The 19,032-nt window shown below is 41.3% G+C and overlaps 1 protein-coding gene and 1 long non-coding RNA gene across 7 annotated transcripts; one reads left to right on the forward strand and one right to left on the reverse strand.

Moving 5' to 3' along the window:
• The first annotated feature begins 491 nt into the window (after positions 1-491).
• Positions 492-17,748, forward strand: CDC7 (cell division cycle 7). 4 transcript variants are annotated; one of them, XM_065675364.1, is made up of 13 exons: positions 554-568; positions 2,073-2,161; positions 3,043-3,148; positions 5,719-5,805; positions 7,650-7,785; positions 8,371-8,464; positions 8,547-8,689; positions 9,654-9,903; positions 10,461-10,556; positions 11,392-11,570; positions 12,803-12,885; positions 15,686-15,835; positions 16,576-17,748. In XM_065675364.1, the coding sequence occupies exons 3-13, from the start codon at positions 3,055-3,057 to the stop codon at positions 16,941-16,943; spliced, it is 1,680 nt and encodes a 559-aa protein (XP_065531436.1). In that variant the 5' UTR covers positions 554-568; positions 2,073-2,161; positions 3,043-3,054; the 3' UTR covers positions 16,944-17,748. The 4 variants fall into 4 exon arrangements, with proteins under 4 accessions (XP_065531435.1, XP_065531438.1, XP_065531437.1 ...); XM_065675363.1 differs by lacking the exon at positions 2,073-2,161 and having other exon boundaries at positions 492-568; XM_065675366.1 differs by lacking the exon at positions 2,073-2,161 and having other exon boundaries at positions 492-568; positions 9,654-9,737; positions 10,457-10,556.
• LOC136012286 (uncharacterized) lies at positions 2,501-10,492 on the reverse strand. Of its 3 annotated transcripts, XR_010611659.1 has the most exons (5): positions 9,609-9,764; positions 9,168-9,319; positions 7,932-8,035; positions 2,973-3,252; positions 2,501-2,721 (listed from the first exon to the last, which is right to left on the reverse strand). It is a non-coding gene; the product is annotated as an uncharacterized LOC136012286 (long non-coding RNA). The 3 variants fall into 3 exon arrangements; XR_010611658.1 differs by lacking the exons at positions 2,501-2,721; positions 2,973-3,252; positions 9,609-9,764 and adding exons at positions 3,334-3,578; positions 10,354-10,492; XR_010611657.1 differs by lacking the exons at positions 2,501-2,721; positions 2,973-3,252 and adding an exon at positions 3,334-3,578.
• Positions 17,749-19,032: the final 1,284 nt, after the last annotated feature.

Raw genomic sequence — 19,032 nt, forward strand, 5'->3', positions numbered from 1 at the left:
TAATTTATGGCAGAGCTAACGCGACCAAGCTCTTGTCCAGGGACTGCAGTCGCTTCACAACGATCCCATGCAGAAGAGCAAGCACCCCGAGGGCTGGGTGCTGCTGCTCATAGCACGAGCATCCCGAGCAGCTGTGCCCGCACAGCTCCGAGTTACCGGTGCCACCGGCCGCGTCCTCCCAGCGGGGCGCTGAGGGCGGAGGGTCCCCGGCGCCCGGTTGCGGAGACCGCGGCCCACAGCTGGCGCAAGGGACCCGCTGCGGCCCCACCTCGCGGGGCTCGGTGCGAGGCCAGGCGGCCAGGCCCGGCTGTGGGGGCTGTGCCGCCGCCCCGGCGGATGCGGGGCCAGGGCAGGGGCCTCAGCCCGAGCACGTAGCGCGCCGCACCTCTTTGGGCGGGCTTCTCCGGGCTTGCCAGCCAATAGCGGCTTGCGTTCCTGCGATCGGCGTTCCCATTGGCCGAGGCCGCGGCTTCCGCCGCGGGCCGGGATTGGTGGCGGAGGGGCGGTCGGCGAAAGGCGGCAGCAGGCAAAAACCCGGCGCGCGCCGCGACAGCAGCCCGCGCTCCGCGTGAGTCCCGGCGCGAGGCCCCGCAGCCGCCCCACGGGCTGCGCCCTGCCGGGCCCGCCGCCGCGCTCGGGGGGGCGGGGGGGGCGTGGGGGTGGGGGTGGGAGCGGGGTTGGGGGTGGGAGCGGCCCGGCCCGGCCCGGCCCGGCCCGGCCCGGCCCGGCCTGCTCGGCTGTGGGGAGGCCCCGCTTTGCTCCCCGCCGTGCCGCTCCTGCTCCCGTTATAACCGCTCGCGCTCCCAAGCCGCCGTTCGGTGCCCGGGTCCCTCCCGTTTGCAGTTCGCGCCCCTCAGAGTGCAGCCCGGAGAGCGGGGGGCTGCTGCCGGGGCTGCCCTGTTGAGCCAGCTGCGGTGACGGGCTCCACGTGTTCCCCTCCCGCCTGGCGGTAGTGGCATCGTTTGGGCAAACTGAAGCTCTGGTGTGCGGCTTCTGCCGCTTGTCTTGTAGTAAAGGGGTTTATTGTGCATGTGGACACAACATCAGCTCTTCGCGAGGCTTCATCCAGCCACAGCGTTTGCTTTCTGTGGCTGCCCCATCGCTGGCAGTGTTCAGGGCCAGGTTGGACAGGGCTTGAAGCAGCCCGCTCTAGTGGAAGGTGTCCCTGCCCATGGCAGGGTCTGGAAGTGGCTGAGCTTTAAGGGCCTTTCCAACACAGACCACTGTAGGATTCAACAAAGCAGAGATGTCAACGTTTATTTTGGTCACACTTCTGTTTCTCTCAGGGGTGTCCGTGTGTGAGTTCCCACTTAAAGGAGCTCTGCGTTTTAGTAGCAGCATTGCTTTAGCCAAGGATTCAGCAGCAGAATCACCAGTTTCTCTGTACAAGGTTCGGGTACCTGACTCAGAAACCCCTGAAGCTGTGTGGGCTGTTTGAGTCTGTCACTATCTGTTGTTTATGGGGTTTATGGTTTATGTCATTGGAGATGTGATTTAACCGCAGGAAGGTTCTTTGAGCTGAAACTTTGGATCATTTTGTCTTAATTTTTTATGTCTAATGATGTCGTTTTTTATGTCTAATGATGTTTTTTAATATAAAACTAAATGCCCGACTGAATCGGATTTCATGTTCCATTTTATACCTGTTAAGCCCACTTCCAAATCAGTAAACCATTTGTTAATGTATGCACATACTCAGGGTTCTGCACTTTGTAGCGTGTGTGTTTACCGTAAATGAATGGAAATGATACGCGGGGTTTTGAGCCCCCTTCACCCTGTCATGGCCAGCAAGCCCTGAGTGTGCTCCCATGGCAGTTTGCAGGCAGAAGCGTTCATGTGCTTTTCCCAAACAAGGTGTTTGCAGCCAGCCTTGAACTGGAAGAGCTAGGGCTGGCATGGGGCCAAATAGAGGAAGGAGGCCGTGGGGATGTTCTGTGTTAATTTGCACTCCTTATTCTGCTAATGAGGCCGTGCTACTCAGGGTTGGAACAGGCTTATCTGCCTACTCAGCAGTAGCAGAGGGAGTGTCTACCCGTGAGAGACCAGAAATCCTTCTAATCTCATTCCTTTAGTTTCCAAGTCCCACTCTCCAGCAAAGCTCCTTCAAAAGAAGAGGCTGTTCCCTGTCCCTGTTCTGTTGCACGAGGATGACAGACTAAAGGTAGCTCAAATTCTTCGGGGATAAAATACATTCCTAGCTCTGTAGCTCAAACAAATGAATCCTTTGATTTGAAGTTTTTCAGGATTTGTTACCCCCTTGTGGAAAAGTTCAGCCAGAACTTGGAAGGTTTGGCAAAGTGACAAGCAAGGAAGGTCTTTGGATGGAACTAGGGCTGGGCAGCTGTGAGAGGTGGTGCTTCCCGGCACAATGATCACCCCTTATCCTGCCCTGAGGCTCTCTGCCTTTCTTTTCTTAATGAAATAGGATTATCAGTGGTTTTTGATTGTACACTATGAGTACACTTTACTAATTCACAGTTTTATTACAGTGTTTCCAAGATCTGGAAAGAAGCAGTTCAAAATAAGCATATTCTATGATTTCTTGTTATTGGGGAGCACAACACCTAATTATGCCCTTTGTTAGTCTTACTTAGAAGAGGGAAATCTCTCATGTTGAGAAGGTATTTTGTTTTTCTCTTACAGTTTCTTTCAGGATGTCTGTGTCGCAGAAAGCAGTGCAGCTATTTATGTGTGCCTCAGTTCTTTGCCTTTCAAAGCAACCTTCAGGGGAAAGATAATGCTTTTATGTGAACGAGGAAACACACAAGAGATGAAAGAAGATCACTTGTGTCTAAGCTTATCCTGCATCTTCCCTCCCTTCCCCCTTTTTTACCTCTTGCTAGAGATGAGTGGATTTACTGGTTTGTCTCTGGAATGACGGGTGACACTCCATTGTTTTAGGTAGCACAGAACTCCTCAGACTCCCTAAATCTCATCTCAGGAACTGAGTGTGGGGCCAGGAAGTGTCTTACCTGATCTGCTGCTCTGCTGGCTTCCCAGGGTGTCACAAAGTGGTCCTCAGTCTTGGGTTTTTCACTTCAGGTGTGTTGTGTGATGGAGGCAGTGTTGAGGTCTCACTGTGATGAACAGCACCCTCATCAGGCTGAAGACTTCCATGGAAAGCACGAGGAGAACGGCAGGCTCTCAGGTATGTGCTAACGCAGGGATTCCTAGCTACGTTTTGTTGCTGACATGCTTCTTCATCGCTTCAGGAAGTTTCAGCATCAATTGTAAGCCTCTCTGTATGCGACCCTATTGTATAAAGCAGTAATGAAATGGAAATATTTGAGGTGGTTCTTGATTTTAAGTTTATTCCTGCATATTTTGTATGTTACAGAACATCAGCAGCAGCAGTTTGTTACAATTTGCTCACCCTATATTCATTTATTACAGAATGTTCTAAGAGAATACCGGAACTCAAAAAAGACAGCCCTTGAGAATGAAACCGTATATGTAATGACTGTTGATTTTCCTAGAAATAGGTAGTCCTGTCATTTCCCGTCACATCCGTGTCTGGAATTACAGAGTGATGCTGAATAACATTTAATTGTCTCACTTCTTGCAAATGCTTTTCATTTCTGGAAGTAAAGGAAATTACTTTAAAATCTTCTCACAGGAAATGCTGGATATTATTTATTCTTACACTCTGATGGAATAATGAATATATGTTCTCTATACCCAGCTGGGGATTCAGGCCCTGGAAGAGAATAGGTGATGAGTATACAGAGAGCCTGTTAGAACTGTGTTGCTGTTAAACAACCTCTGTCCTGTAGCTGCTGACCTTTTGGGATGAAGATTGCGTAGGATGTTTCAGAACTCAGCAGCAGGATTATCTTCCTGAGGGGAAAGGCCTATGTCTTTGAGTGATGCAATAACATTTCAATGCGAAGTTCTTTATAGTTCTGGTACATGGTTTCATCTCTTGATGTCTTTGAGTGCTTGTGAGGAAAATAGAGCATAGTGCAAATCTCAGCCTTGCCTATTCCTTTCTGAAGGTTTCAGAAAGCTTTTGTGAGAGTCTCATACTTGCAAGTAGCACATGAGCATTTGTGTGAAAAATGGAAATTACTGCACAAACTACCTGGAAATACCACTTTTTAAATGATAAAACTTTCTAGTGACAAAGCAACAAGAATTACAGCAATACTAGGTACATTTCTTAAGAGAGTTCTGAGCACACGGGCAATGTGAATACCATCAAGTCAAAAAATTTTATGTAGTAACTTCCTGACTTTTCAGTGTTACTTTCAATAGTATTTACTACATTGACAGGAAAATGAAGTGATTGCTCTCTGTAAAACTGGGGAATACCCAGAATAACTGTCCAGATGACCTTAGCCTTTTCCTTCAGGGATTATTGGACTCAGGGCCCTGTACGTTTTGTACTAACAGTCAAGTCTGGTCATTCTTATCCTAGGATAGTTTTGCAGTTTTTAGATACAATTCCTGGCATAACTGATTATCCTTTTACTTGTATTTGTTGAGCAAAAGCATCTTAAATGACTGTTAGAGATTCTGGTGCATAGCATAGAGGTTTGGTTTTTTCTTCCATTCCTGAAATATCTCCCCTGAAATGACTTAAAAGAACCTGGAGAAGCAGAGGGGACACCTTAAAGGAAAACAGTAAGTAACTGGATGTAGGAAGAGAGGCAGCAGGCTCCAGTTCTCAGAAGTATTTTTAGTATGTTGGGTTTTATAAATTGTTGAAACAAGAAAAGTTACAGTCAGAAGTTACCTGTAACTTGAATTACCAAATGATTTCTTGTGCTTTTACTAAGAAGAAAGGGTTCTTTAGGCATCCTTTGGCTTTTGTTGCTGTATGAAGTGAGCTAACACAGGAGGTTGTGGTTTGGTGCTAACCCATACTTTGTTCCTGGCATATCAGTGATATTTTAAAAATCATTCTCATTGCTGATGGTTTCCTGCCGTGGTAGAACAGCACATTTTAATGGATACAGTACAATTTATGTATTTATGTTAAACTTCATTTATTATTTATTTTTTGGGTGAAAAAAATCTGTACACTTTTTTTCCTTCCGTTTGATGGACTTTCCAAATACCAGTTTATGCTTAGTTCTGTATAACCAAATATTCCCCACCGTTGCTTTACAGAAATGAGTCACAGCTTCTTCATACCTCATAGATTCAACAGAAGTGAGTTGTTATGCAGGGGATAGAGAACACTTAAACTGCAAGGATTGTAAACTGAATGGAAACCTACTTCATTTTTTGCAATACTACGGTACAACGTCCTTCTCCTGCCATCTAGTGATCGCAGCACGAAGTGCAGCAACTTCAATGCAGGGCAGACATGGGGTTCGGTGTTTGCTATTTTAGGTAACAGTGTGAAGGATTGTATTCTTGAGCTTAAAAAAAGGAATTTCCTACATTTTGGATTTGCATCCAATGAATGTGCTCCGGTGCTTGCAGAAGCAGCTGTTGTAGTTTTGTCTATTGATGTACTTGACATTGCAAATCTCATGAAAACATTTATCAGTGAGCTGTAATGTGATGTTTTATGAACCAGGAGCCTTTTGCCCCATCAGGAACTGCAGATAATGGCAATGTCAGTAGGGACAGATACCTGTCTCTGCTGGTTTTTCCTCTGTGTATGTAAAGTCACTGTCCTATGAACTCAAGTTATGATTTGTGAGCTCAAATAGAAATCGCATATTGAATCAAGCAAAAAAGTTCATATTTTCCCCATTCTTTCCAAAGCAGGAATCAAAAAAGATATTGAAAAGCTTTACGAAGCAGTGCCACAGCTTGTGAATGTGTTCAAAATCAAGGAGAAAATTGGAGAAGGTAAATGTTTTATTTTAGCTACCTTAAACTTAGATTTCTTTTGGTGTTTCTAACTTAAAAAGTATAAAGCTGGGATGCCAGTATAGGCAATTTAAACATTTACTTAAATTTACTTGATTTGATTCTTAGTTTCTGTATATATGTTGCTGGTGGTATATGTGTGTTACATAGGGATATTTGGAAGGTATTTTCTTGAAAATATGGGGTATTAAAGCCTTTCAAAAAACCAGCATTCCTGTTTTGACAGCTACGAAGTTTGAGGTAGACTCGAGTAAATGCCTTAACGCTCCATTCTTTATGTCTTTTACATGAGGAATCTGTTCATACGCAGCTGAGTTTTGACATATTTAACTACTGTTCCCTAAGGTGGCCTTGTTTCTCCCAAAACCCTGTAGGCAGAACTGGAGGAGACTAAAAGATTATAGCTGCTTTATTTAAAACACCAAAAACTTACTTTCTCTTTGAAAGACATGTGGTATCAAATTTCAGAACACTTGTGTACACCTTGCCTTCAACAGAGACTACTGCAGATACCTTCAGTTCATGTTAGGCAGGACTGTAAGTAGACGCTTAGGGATTTCAGCACTTTTTGGAACTTTACCCGCTTGATCTCTGAAATGCTTTATGACGCTCCAAACTTTAAACAAAGATGTTGATAAGAAGCTGGATTGTTCTGTGGCTGTGTCATGATGGAATACCTGTGATGGCAGGCTACATGGGTAAAAATTCTTGTCTCAAATCCTCTCAAAAAAACCCTCCCAAACCCAGCTCCGTTCACCTAAGCAGTAACAATTTCAAAACCAAAACAGCCTCAAAAGGAGTTTTGCCTATCATAAAAAAAGACAGTATAATTAAAGTAAGTCTCTGGTTAAGGACAGGACTCTTGCTTTTGCTCTTGGGAGCAAGCAGTGCTTTTAAGAAGTACCATTTGCAGTTTGCAGCGTTATGGGAAAACAACTTAGGATTCCACTCTGGAATCACTTTCATTTTAGCAGTTCTCACCACCAAAAATAATGTCTTAGGTCAACTTGATAACCCCTGTTGCTGTAATCAATGATACTGAATGTAGGGGACTCCAGGGGTTTTGTCACAGCAAGAAGCATTTAGAGGTTTTGCTGGCATTTTTGCATGTATGCATGCACTTACAGACTGTTGAACTGGCATGATGCAAACACAATATTTAATCAGTGTGATTTGTAGTGTTTATTCATGTGGAAGAATGCTTAAACTTGTGTATTGAGGTATCTCAGATCATTAGGATGAATTAACTTTCTCAGAGGTAGATTAGGATATACTTAAAAGGAAATGGGTGAGTCTGAATACTTCCTTTCTCAAGTGAGTGTCACATTCTGTCTATGCAGCAGTGCTCTGGGCAAACAAGTAGTAAAGTTATACATCGTGTGAGAAGTCTTATTTTATAGGTAAGGTAACAGAATTAAGAAAAATGTAGCAATTTTAGAGGTGCTTTGAATAGCAGTGCTTTCCAGATTAGCATTATATAGCCCACTTACGTTGTAAGGAGAGAAGTTAGATGTCAGATGAAAGTAAGCTACCCAAACAAGAACGTAAATCAAAGATAGGAAATTTACATTCAAAGAGCTCTGTGTCCCAGGCAAGTTAGATAGTGTTACATTTGCATTTTTACTGACATAAAAAACGTGTATACAAGATCACTAAATTCAGGAGTAGAAAAAAGGAACTGCATTTTTCTCTTCTCGAATTGGCTTTTGATGTAGCATCAAATATACAGCAGCAGGATTGTGAACAGTTAGATCACTTCTGTAGGAATCTGAATTGACCTAATTAAAAATGCTGAAGACAGTGTTTTTCTTCTTTCCCTACAGGTACTTTTAGTTCTGTTTACTTGGCCACAGCTCAACTACAAACAGGACATGAGGAAAAAATGGCTCTGAAACACTTGATTCCAACCAGCCACCCTCTGCGAACTGCTGCTGAACTTCAGTGCCTCACAGTAGCAGGGTACATAAACAAAGAAACAGTGGTTGTTTCAGCTGCTGAACGTTGTCTCACTGTTCTTTAAGTTTTGGCATTTCACTTGCCTTTTTTTTAAGCACAGAAATGTATATTCCTTTTATCAAGAGCAAATAAGAAATGGAGTGTCTTACCTGTAATGGAAGCCCTTTTTTGCTAGTCTCAGTTTGCAGATGTGTTTTCCATCTGAGAAGTTCTATGGGGTATCTCTGATAACAAAAATTCCAGGTCTGAAATGCTTGGAAAAAAAATGTCTTCATCAGAAAATGTGGTTTCGGTTATTAATAATTGTGTGCCGAATAACACCTTCTTAAAGGAGTTGGTATCATAAAGGTTAGGTCCTATGTTTAATTACAGTGGTAACTACAAACCACGGCCCCAGAAATAATCTGTGGATCCTTTACTGCAAATTGCAAATGGAACATAGCAGTGAGTGGCACCAGGATGTCAACTGACTGCTCTCAACTATATAAACTAGATTATAAAAGAAAGCCTGGCTGAAGTTTTTAAGAAATAAAGGGAAATAAAGATCCATCTTCTGGTCTGTATTCAGTGACATTACTTATCTTCTAGGGGACAAGATAATGTTATGGGAGTTAAATACTGCTTTAGGAAGAATGATCATGTGGTTATTGTTATGCCATACCTGGAACATGAATCCTTCCTGGTGAGTCCCAGACTTTTTACATGTAGTAAAACCTTTTAATTGAAAGCACTTGCATAATTACAGTATCCATATAATCTTTCAGGACATTTTGAATTCTCTTTCCTTTGAAGAAGTGAGGGAATACATGTTTAATCTCTTTAAAGCACTGAGGCGCATTCACCACTTTGGGATTGTTCACCGTGATGTCAAACCCAGTAACTTCCTCTACAACAGGCAGCTAAAGCAGTAAGTCTGTCCAGATGCCCACGTTGTGATCTCAGGTGGGGATGTGTGCCTTGGCAGAACACAGTCAGTTAAGCTTTTGGGTTTTTTTCCCCTTCCAGCTGCATAAAATGTGCTTAAGTAATAAAGCTAAAAAATACTCATTTGTAAACCTTTTCTTTCTGTGTTTAGGGATTTGAGGGTAATGATTCTGTAATTCTGTGTAGTAAAAGTTTGTAAGGGAGAGTTGATTATACTTTGCCAAACCGTAAGCTTAAAAACTGGAGAAGTACTGATTATTTATTTATTCATTCTGTCAAAATGAATTTGTAGTGGTGTTTTGCTCTTCCAGCATTTATTTGAGCCTTAGTCTCTACTTCAGGTGCGGAGGCCATGGAGTTAAGTTTGAGACCCAGAGACAGGGGTTTTGTCTCTGTACTGCTTGTAGCAGAAAATAATTCTTCTAAAGACAGATCTGAAGTGTGAGCGAATGTGGTCTTACCTGTTTGAAGACTGAAGTTAATTCCAGTAGTATTGTTTGAAGTCTGACAAAACTCAACATTTTTAGCCTTCTCTCCATCATTCCTGCATTTGTCCTCTGACCATGGGAATCCTGCATGGGTCAAGTCACTTGACTTGGCTGCAGGCTTGGAGCTGTAGAATTAGAAGAAGCCCATAAGGGAGTTGCTGGGAATATTTTTTTAACACCACTGGAGAAAGTGGAGCAAATTCTGAGGCAAAAACCAGCAGAATGAAATGGGTATAGGGTGAAAACATTGAGGGGATAGCTAAGAAAGGACAAGAGGAAGAGGAGGAAAATAAGGCTCTGATGCTGGCAGCGGTATAGATAAGCAAAATATTGAGTAGTATAGATAAGCAAAATATTGAGTAAAGCTTGAAAGAAAGATAAGTAAACAAGTAATGAATAGTAAATTGAACTTACTGATGGGTACTTTGTGACTTCTAATAGTAAATTTATGTCTTTCAGGTATGCCTTGGTAGATTTTGGCTTGGCACAAGGAACCCCTGATACAAAAATTGAACTTCTCAAAACTGCCCACTGTGAAGATCAGCAGGGAAGTTGTTCGCAAAATAATCCCACCATAGCCTTGGGAAATGGGGTTTCTGTCAGTGTCACAGCACCTGCACAGATAGCTCAACAGTCAGCCTCAAAAGCAGCTGATAAAAGGTCCAGCTCACTGTCAAAAATACAGATTAAACAAGGAAGAGGAGGAAAGGTTCTCAGACTTTTTCATTAATACTGTTCTATGCTTAATGTATTACTTCATCCATCAGGGGGAGATATAATACTAGAATAAAAGCTGTACATGCATGTCTGGCAGGTCGTAATGTGATGCACACTTTCAGCTTTCACATCAAAGTGACTGGTTTTACTGACATCATTCATTACCTGTTAGATATACAGTGCCAAAGGCTGTGTAAAAAACCCTAGCATGGGTTTCTATTTAGACAGCCTTAACTTTTTAGTGGTGTGCTTTGGAAATCCTCTCCAAGCCAATAATTATTCATCTGTGCTTAGTTTCTAAGTTGCATAACAACAGCACAGATGACATTCAGATTGTCTTGGGGCACTTCTGAGATATGATTGGTCTTGTAAGCATGTTTGCTGTTCTGTCTAGACCATGTTTTCCTCATTCCCAGTAAACCGATGTCTGAAAATGACTTACCATGCCACTGTTCTTGTTTTATGTCACTTCACACTTTGTTTTTCTGCCCTGTCAGCATCCAGCTGTGTTAGATAGGATCCTCACTGTCCTTTCTGTTGGTATTGCAGGAGGATTCTGTGCACCATTCTGTCCAGCGCTCTGTCTTTGGAGAGAGGAATTTCAATGTCTATAGTTCGACATACCAAGAGAACTCGAGTACAAAAGTAAGAAGTATGACTTACCAGTAAGAGCAATCTGTTACGTATCTGAAAAATTACAGAACTGGTTGTTCTGTAAGATTAGACGCTACTCCAGGATGCTGTGAAACTACAAGTTTTGGGGCAGATTATTAAGTGTGTCTTTGGTGAAAGGCTTGAATAATATTTCATGTCTATTTCAGCCTCTTTTGAAAGTCTTCAAGAACTGGTTATGTAGCTGTCCCCTGAGCTGATCTTGTTTGCGTGCGGAATCAGTCTTTTCTGCTACACATGTATCTGTACAACTAAGATACACTTATCTTGTCAGACTTCTTTTCTCTTTTATTTTGCAGTTGAAGCTGGAGATAAAACTTGTAGTAAATACTTTTCTGCACTTTTTCTAGTTAGTATTTAATATGACAGGGGGGAAACCCAATTAAATTAGAAGGTTTGTCCAACAGTGATCATCTTATTCTAAATTAGAGGTACTGGCTGTGTACTGCTGTGGCATTTCATATACTTTGTTATTTTATTCTTATGTTGAGGCAAAAGAATTTGTGAAGCACTATACTAACCTGAGAGATACCTGTGTTGTAGCTTCAGAATATCTAATGTATGTTGGTTTTTGGTAAATACTGGAAAATGTTTTCTGAAGGGAAATGGGAGGAAACCAGGGTATGTAGAAAGCTCCAGTATCTATTTTATAGATGTTGTGATATTGAAAAGGTTTGCTGTTTTCTAGAATAGCAGCTTCTTGCTCATGAGCATCTCTTCAGTCTTAGTATTTTAGGGACTGGCCTATCTGTATGTAAAAGGGAAGTTTCTTAAATATGTCACCTTCTCTAAAATACCTACATTGCAGCTCATAAAACAATCCAAGATGATAGATGTTTCATCTAGGAAGTTAGTAACAAAGAAGAAGATTATTTCTACCAAAGCAGTGAGCAATGGGGCAGCCAGGAAAGCTGCCAGTGCCTGTCCCTCAAACCTGACCTGTGACTGTTACGCAACGGACAGAGTTTGCAGTGTTTGCCTTTCAAGGTAATTCGCTTTGATAACGTTGTAAAATTGCCTGTGTGCTGTCAAGCAAGGTCAGAAACGTGGATTTCTGGACAGCTGATTAAGTAGGTAAAAGATAGCATTTGATCTGTGCAACCCTTAAAATGCTGAGCGTTCTCTTTTTAAATAAGAAGTGTTCATGGAATTCATGGAGTAGTTGGTTCACTGTCTGCAGCAAGAAGGATTCACTGCTAGTGATTTTGTTTTATTTAATTATCCACCTTCATGTGTTGTAGAAAATTGCTTGAATTAATTACAACACTTAAAGCAGACAATACATCAATCTGTCGTTAGTAGTTACCTGTTTAAGAGGCCTAAGTCATGCCAATGGTTTGGATTCTGGAAATCATGGAACGTAAAAAGGAAATCTGACCATTTGTTCGTTTAAAAAGACTGCTTTTCTTATAATTTTTTATAATAGGTTAGAGAACCTTAGTAACTCAGCTCAACTACATCCCTCTGCAGTTAGCTTTGGTTAGGATCTGCTACTGCCTTTTATCTACACATTAAGGCACACAGATTAAGGCAGAGAATTCTGCTTACTAGGCATAGCCGTGAAATTGTGGGGTCCCCTCTTCCCAGACTGTCAAAATACAGTGTTATCAACTTCAAACTTGAGGGATTTGCCCAACTCAAAAGAGAAGTGGCCATAGAAGGAGGTGTTATACAAGAAAGCTCTGGAAAGTATTTTTGGGTTTTTTAAATAATGATAATCTCACACCTTTTAGGTAATCTAATGAAAAGTGATTTCTTGTCAGCACTGGGAAATAGTGAACATTAGTTTGCTGTGGACTAATACAAAGTCCTGAGGCCAGAGCAGCCTCATTCGAGAACCTGGTGCATATTTTTGCCTTTGGTTGATCAGTCTCAACTATAAAGTTTCCTATGGAAAGAAGCCTTTAGCAAAAACAAAGCTGCTGTTGAATGAAACTAAAAAAGCTCATTGTGAGTGAAGGACGCAATAAGTATTTCTGTGGCATTACCTTATGGTAGGTAATACTATAAAAATAATATAATGGTAGAATAAGGCTTATAATTATCTTATGCAACATAATTTTATACTAGGTAATTATAAGACACTTCAAACACCTGTACAACTAGAGTAAGACTGGGTTAGGCTGTTTACACATCTTACATGAGTAATATTTAGCATTATTATAGTTAGAACTAATCTATCAACTTTTATATTCTACACGTTTATCTCTTATTACAAGGTGTCAGCAAGTTGCTCCCAGGGCAGGAACACCCGGATTCAGAGCACCAGAAGTATTAACAAAGTGCCCCACTCAGACCACAGGTACTGCACCACAGACTGCCATTTTCACCTTCTGATCCTTGTTACTTATGCATATTAATGTTGTCTTTTTTATGGGAGGATTTTTTGTTTACCTATGAGATTCATTTTTATCATCCCTTCTAACACTCCTGAAGCATTTCCTGATTTTAATTAAAAGTATTATTCAGAGTAAGAACAAGTTAGGAATGTTTTTCCTGTGTTTGAAACCCGAACATGTCGTTCACTTCAAGGGCAGTGCCGTGTGCAGGAGTTGAACACAGTGCATTTTAAAAGAAAACTAAGCTGTAATTTTTATCAAGTTTCTTGGCTTATGGGCTTGTTTATTCTTATAAAATCACGAATAAATCTGAGGGAGAGTTTGTAACTTTAGACTTCTCTAGTCAGATTGTCACATGTAGTTTGCTGTCATAGCAGGCAGTTAATGGTATAATTACAAATGTGTTCTAGAAAGCATTGGTTAATACTTTTTTTTAATCAGATTTTTTCCTTTTTGCTGTTGCTTTGAATAGCTGGTCTGTGAAGGGCAGATTCTTTTCTTACTGCATTTTTAATTTCTCAGGGTTAAAAATTAGCAAGTGAAGTTTCACTAGTCTGGGGAAACACCAGTGCAGAATAGAGGGATGCTTTAATGCATTAACTGATACAAGTAGGATAAGAGAGATTGTGCCTACCTGGAGAATGGAGGACAAAGAAAAGCAAAGTTACCTGTTGAACGTTTGGTGTATGACAGGAGCTTTCACTCCTGGGGAATAAATACAAACATTGTAAAAAATTTGATTTAAAATAAAATTAGCCACTTTTTTACTGAATACCTTTTGACAGAATTGTCAATTTGCAGTATTTAAAGTGTGTGAAGTCTCTTCTGAGTGTGCATACAATGTCTTTGATCAGCTTATCCCCAGATAGCTTAATGTTATTTGAAACAACATCTGTGCTGGGGGCATGACTGGGGTTTCAAGAGGCACGGCAGGCTGTTTGGAGTCAGTATGCCTGTGCTGTAACAGCCAGCTTTATGGGCCAGAAGACATCCAGAAATCCAGGACAAGTTTAGACAATCTCTGAGTCTGTCTAGACAGAATTTAGGCAGAAAGAAGACATACCTAGGAAATCTTGGACGCATGCTGGTGCTAAATACACTTTCAGACCGCTTTCTATTCTCTAATGGAGAGCAAGATTACAGAGAATATGGATAAATCTGGAAAGCCTTGGGTGTGGCACAGGCAGCCCTGAAAGTACTGACTCATTGGTCCCAAGCTCTTGTATGTCAACAAAGGCCTTCATTAGAGCTGGGTAGACTAATACTAATATTTATGAGATGATGTTGTATTTGAACTAACAAATATTCTTGTCCACTTCCATCTGGGGCTGCTGCAGTCACCTCCTTGTATTTTTGCCAGTCTTACTACAAGTTTTGGTCTCTGTGCTGAGACCAAGTTACCAGATGGATCCAGCTGACTCTATCCAGAGCTACTTTAGTGCATCTGACCCAGGCTTGCAGTGCAGGGAGTACAACCTAAACCCCAAAACTGACATTATGCAGCACCAGTGACACTTGGCTTGTCCCTCTGTTCCCCCTTCCTCAGTCTGCCCCACTGGTTGTCACTAGACAAAAGCATACAAAGGAGTCATGACTTTGATGTCATTGCACAGGATCTTGCAGTGTGCTCATGATCCCAGCTCTACCAGAACTGAAGGGCCAGGATTTACCAGCCATTCAGATACATAATGGCTATGAATTTCACCATGAGTAATTAAGCTTCTTTAAAGATCCTGACCTACCACATAGTTGGGGTGATGTACACCACCTCAGACAGAGAGTATGGTCTTTTCAACAGCGATACAGTAATACTGTAACTTTTTTTTACAGGAACTACGAAGATACAACTTTTTTCCGCTGTAAATTATGCCAAATTATTAACTTGGGGGTTATTTTTTCCTTAAAAGACTTAGAATCTGGTTTTGCAGCTGAAGTCTGAACTCTTCTTCTCTCCTAAGTCCTGTGCTAATAGTATTTCTAACTAAAGCATTCAAATTAATTACTGCCTATTTTACTAGTTATTTTTTGAAGTGGAGAATAACTGTGACTTTATTTCTCAATTGTTAGTTTTTTCTCTTCAGAGTTTGAGAACCTTTCAAACTCTCTCCTGCACTTTCCTTGCCATCTCACAAACCGTGCACCTCAGTGAGCCAAAAACTTATGGCAGACAGGTATTCTCATAACTTTCAGTATTAAAGTTTCCATCATGCTTTGGCGTCCATCCCCAGAGCACTCTCTGTACTCTTCATAACACAATGAAAGTGATGAATAACTTCTACTATTACAGTTCTTAAGCTGGCTATCTTGTCAAATGGTTTCATATTCAAGAGGAACAAAGTTCATAGCAAGATAAATTTCTTCAGTATTGCCTAACTGTGGCAGCCTCAGCACCAGAAAAAGTCAGATTTGCATTCATTTGTGAGTTAATTTTTATTTCTGATCTTTGGATAAGGTTTTCTTCATATCAAAACTGGTCATTTTTTTTGCCCCCTCTCATCACCATGAGTAAAACAATCTCAAACATTGTTTTGGCACATCATAAATTTAGCAAGTTAACGGAATTACTCCCTCTGCATCTTCAGTCTTAATGATAGCTATTTCCACTGCTGAAGTGTTATCTATGTGACCAAAGTCAGTACTTCAGAACAGAACCTTCTCCTGACAGAAGCTCTTCAGGTCATAGTATCTTTTTACAGAAAGTTGTGATTTTGTTTGCGATGAAGCCCTGCATTTAGTTATCACTAAGTTTGCTTTCAATTCCAGCTATTGACATGTGGTCTGCAGGAATCGTATTCCTTTCTCTGCTCAGCGGACGGTATCCATTTTACAAAGCAAGTGATGATTTAACTGCTTTGGCACAAATCATGACAGTTCGTGGATCCAGAGAAACCATTCAAGCTGCTAAAACTTTTGGTATGCAAACCTTAATTATGGGGAAGAGGGGAAGACGTGTGCTTGGTCTGCAGTTTAGTGCAGTGGCTTACAATCTATAAGGTTTTGAATATACATATAAATACATTTATAGGTTTGTAAGTCATCTCGGAGATAAATCACACTTTCTGCATGTAAAACACTGAAAGCACTGGTCTATATGTACAGAGTTTTAAGGAAGCTTTGTATTTTGCTATATTTTGTAATTCCCATACGGGGCACTTCATGCCATAGGTTTTCCAACCTTTCTACTGCTTTTCACTAAGCCAAGGCCACTCAAGGTGAAACATGCCAACTAAATGTTTTCTGCTGGCATTTAGTTAGAATTCTTGAGGGAAATGTTTCTATTCCTGCAAAATTTGCCCTGGAGGCTTATTATGTCAATATGACTTAATATTCAGATGATGTAAACCTTGCTTCCTGCCCACCTCCCCTCCCCAGAGGGCTAGGAAAAGAAAACACAAAACCAAACCCCAACAGATGGCCTGTTAAAAAACAACCCCAAACAACAAAGCCCGCATCAAACACACGAAAAACTGAAATAACCATTCACCGAATTGTTTGCAGGCCAAATGCTGCAGCACTTGCTACCTGGCAGTGTAACACAGCATAGAGTTTCATTCTCCAGAGGTGTAAGGCATGAAGTTTCTCTGAAACAAACTTAGAATTCTGTTACAGTTGCATAGAAAATGTAACATTGCTTCCTGTAATTTTATTTCTAGGCAAATCAGTTCTGTGTACTCAAGTTGTCCCAGCACAAAACTTAAGAACCCTCTGTGAGAAGCTGAGAGGAACACATAGCAGCTGTATGAGATCCCAGGATGAAGTGCCCAGCAAGGCTGGAAATGACTCAGCTTTGCCAGACAAACTGTGTGCTCCTGAGCCACTTGGAAAACAAATTCAACAGTTAAAGAGTTTTCAGGAAGGTGATGGTGCTTTAGAAATGAAGGCAACAGACATGAAAGGATGGGATCAGGTTCCTGATGAAGCATATGACCTACTTGACAAGCTACTAGACTTAAACCCTGCAACAAGAATAACTGCAAAAGAGGCTTTGCTGCATCCTTTTTTTAAAGACATGAAACTCTGAGAAGATCCCATGTTCTGTTCTTTCTTTCATGCATTTTATGTGGAAATGGGATACTGAGATAGTTTTGCCTCGTTGCTCTCAACATTTACACTCGGTGAAATGCCATCGCACTGTGCACAGAACTCCTGAAGTTGTCTTGTACAATTGGACTGCAAATGTCAGTTTAAGAAATACTTGCAGATGCAAAAATGACATAAACATCACTAACGTGGTCTTATCCTAAGACACTTGTGAGGGGTTATTGCTGTGAGTACCTGTTGTCTGAAAAAGTTAACTTTGATCAAAAACTACAAAGAAAAAGGATTTCACAAGCTCTGTGCTTAATCCTCAAGATATTCCCTTAAAATTTACAAACTTGCCTTAAGGTACAACTGAAATATGAAAGCACTTGAGAGTCTTTCTCCCGTACTTACATCTCTCTGCCTTGTTCCCCATTAGTACATGGGGGACTGACAACGGAACAAAGTGTGCTCATTTTGACTGTTTTCAGAGAGCAGGGTTTCTTTGGGAGTGTTGCTGGAGGAGGGGCCAGGTGCTGGGGGTCGTATCATCCAAAGGAAAGCATAACTGGTTTAAAAGTGTATTTTTTGTTCCTGTCTGGGCTTTCCTATGCAGGCAATAGTAATAAATGCAGTTACTAATTTTGCATAGCCCATGTTTCCTCAGTGCCATGGTAACTGTCAATATTCAACAGCTCCTGCCTTCAGAATGTCTCATGTGATGTGCATAGGTTTGATTTCTGTTATGGAAACTGATTTTTTAAAAATAATAGCTTTTAAATAAAGGATTTGTTTTTACAACTTCAGAGGATTGTCTAGAGATGTTCTGTAAAAGTCAGTCAGGTAGGGTCTTCCTGTGGGATGGTGCTGTTCAGGAAGAATCGTGCGCATTTGTTTCCTGCATAAATTCCTCAGTGATAGAAGTGCTTTTCAGATAGCTCTAGTGTATTCAACTGTTGAAGTAACTTAATTATCAGGGAAGTCTTACCACAGAGTTACTTGCTGGTCCTAAATAGGAAAACCAACCAATAGCCCCATACATTAAATGTGCAAAGTAAGTTACATTATGCTCAGCAAAAGTTACTCTAAACCCCTTGATAGTTCTGGAGACTGAAACTTTATACAGAGTTTCTCCATGTGCATTTCTTGAAATGCTAATGAAGTTGCTATACGAGGTTACAAACCATTGCTTTGATAACTCTTATGTAAGTCCTCTCATATGAGCTGGTGGTTCTGATAGTGCAAAGGTCCTGACCAGGGCTGGGGCTGCAGAGTCATCATTTCAGTCTATTCAGACCCTTCAACACACACAAAGTGGGGGTGACCTTGCTCTGTTCCTGGCATCAGCTGTTGGAGAAAAATCTTTGCAGATGTCAGAATATTGATTGCAGAAACTCTTGAAGCCCACAAGCCCCAGGGGCCCAGGTCTTGGTCATTTTTGCTGTTTATGTAATTTAAACACAGCACGTCACTGAGAAATTATTTGTCTAAAGGAACTGTGGCCAAATTTGGCAAGCAATGCTGTCTTGCCAGTGTCTCCAGATGTATTGTTTCCTCCTACGTTCACTCACACTGTCTATGGTCTAATGAGAGCACTAGCTGACAAGAAGCAAAAATATGTTAACTATCTATTGTTGAGCTTTCTAAAGGGCTTCAGCTCTTCAGGCTTTCCTGCCAGGCACAGCACTGAGCAGCTCCTTGCAGCCGGCTCTGCAGATGTTACCGTTGCTGCAGTTTAACAGCCAAACAGGGAAAAATCATTGCTGATGGTGTGTTTATCAAAACTTTTGGGGTAAACAGAAGTCTGTAAGGAACAATTCTGAGCTTTGTATGTTCAATAATGTGCTAGAAGAACACATGGTTATTCCTGCTTCCGTACACCTATTAAGTAGGCTAAATAATAAATAGGTTAAACCCCAGAGAGGGTTGGGGTTTTTTTCTAGGAGAAGGATAAAGTGAAAATAATAATATGTGTGAACAAGCATATGCTTATGAAATACTTAGTGTAGCACTCCACAAAAGAATGAAAGCCAGAAGTAAAATGCAATAGACTCTCAATGGAGAGAGAGAATTAAGGAAACATTAGAGGT

Source organism: Lathamus discolor, chromosome 3, assembly GCF_037157495.1.
Source record: "Lathamus discolor isolate bLatDis1 chromosome 3, bLatDis1.hap1, whole genome shotgun sequence".
NCBI classification, from domain to species: Eukaryota; Metazoa; Chordata; class Aves; order Psittaciformes; family Psittacidae; genus Lathamus; species Lathamus discolor.

Excerpts from the sequence above, each read along its gene's own strand:
- CDC7 (XM_065675363.1), top strand. The coding sequence starts at position 3,055 with ATGGAGGCAGTGTTGAGGTCTCACTGTGATGAACAGCACCCTCATCAG. Across the intron at positions 7,786-8,370 it reads CAGTGCCTCACAGTAGCAGG|GGGACAAGATAATGTTATGG; the intron begins GTACATAAACAA and ends CTTATCTTCTAG. Across the intron at positions 12,886-15,685 it reads GTGCCCCACTCAGACCACAG|CTATTGACATGTGGTCTGCA; the intron begins GTACTGCACCAC and ends TTTCAATTCCAG.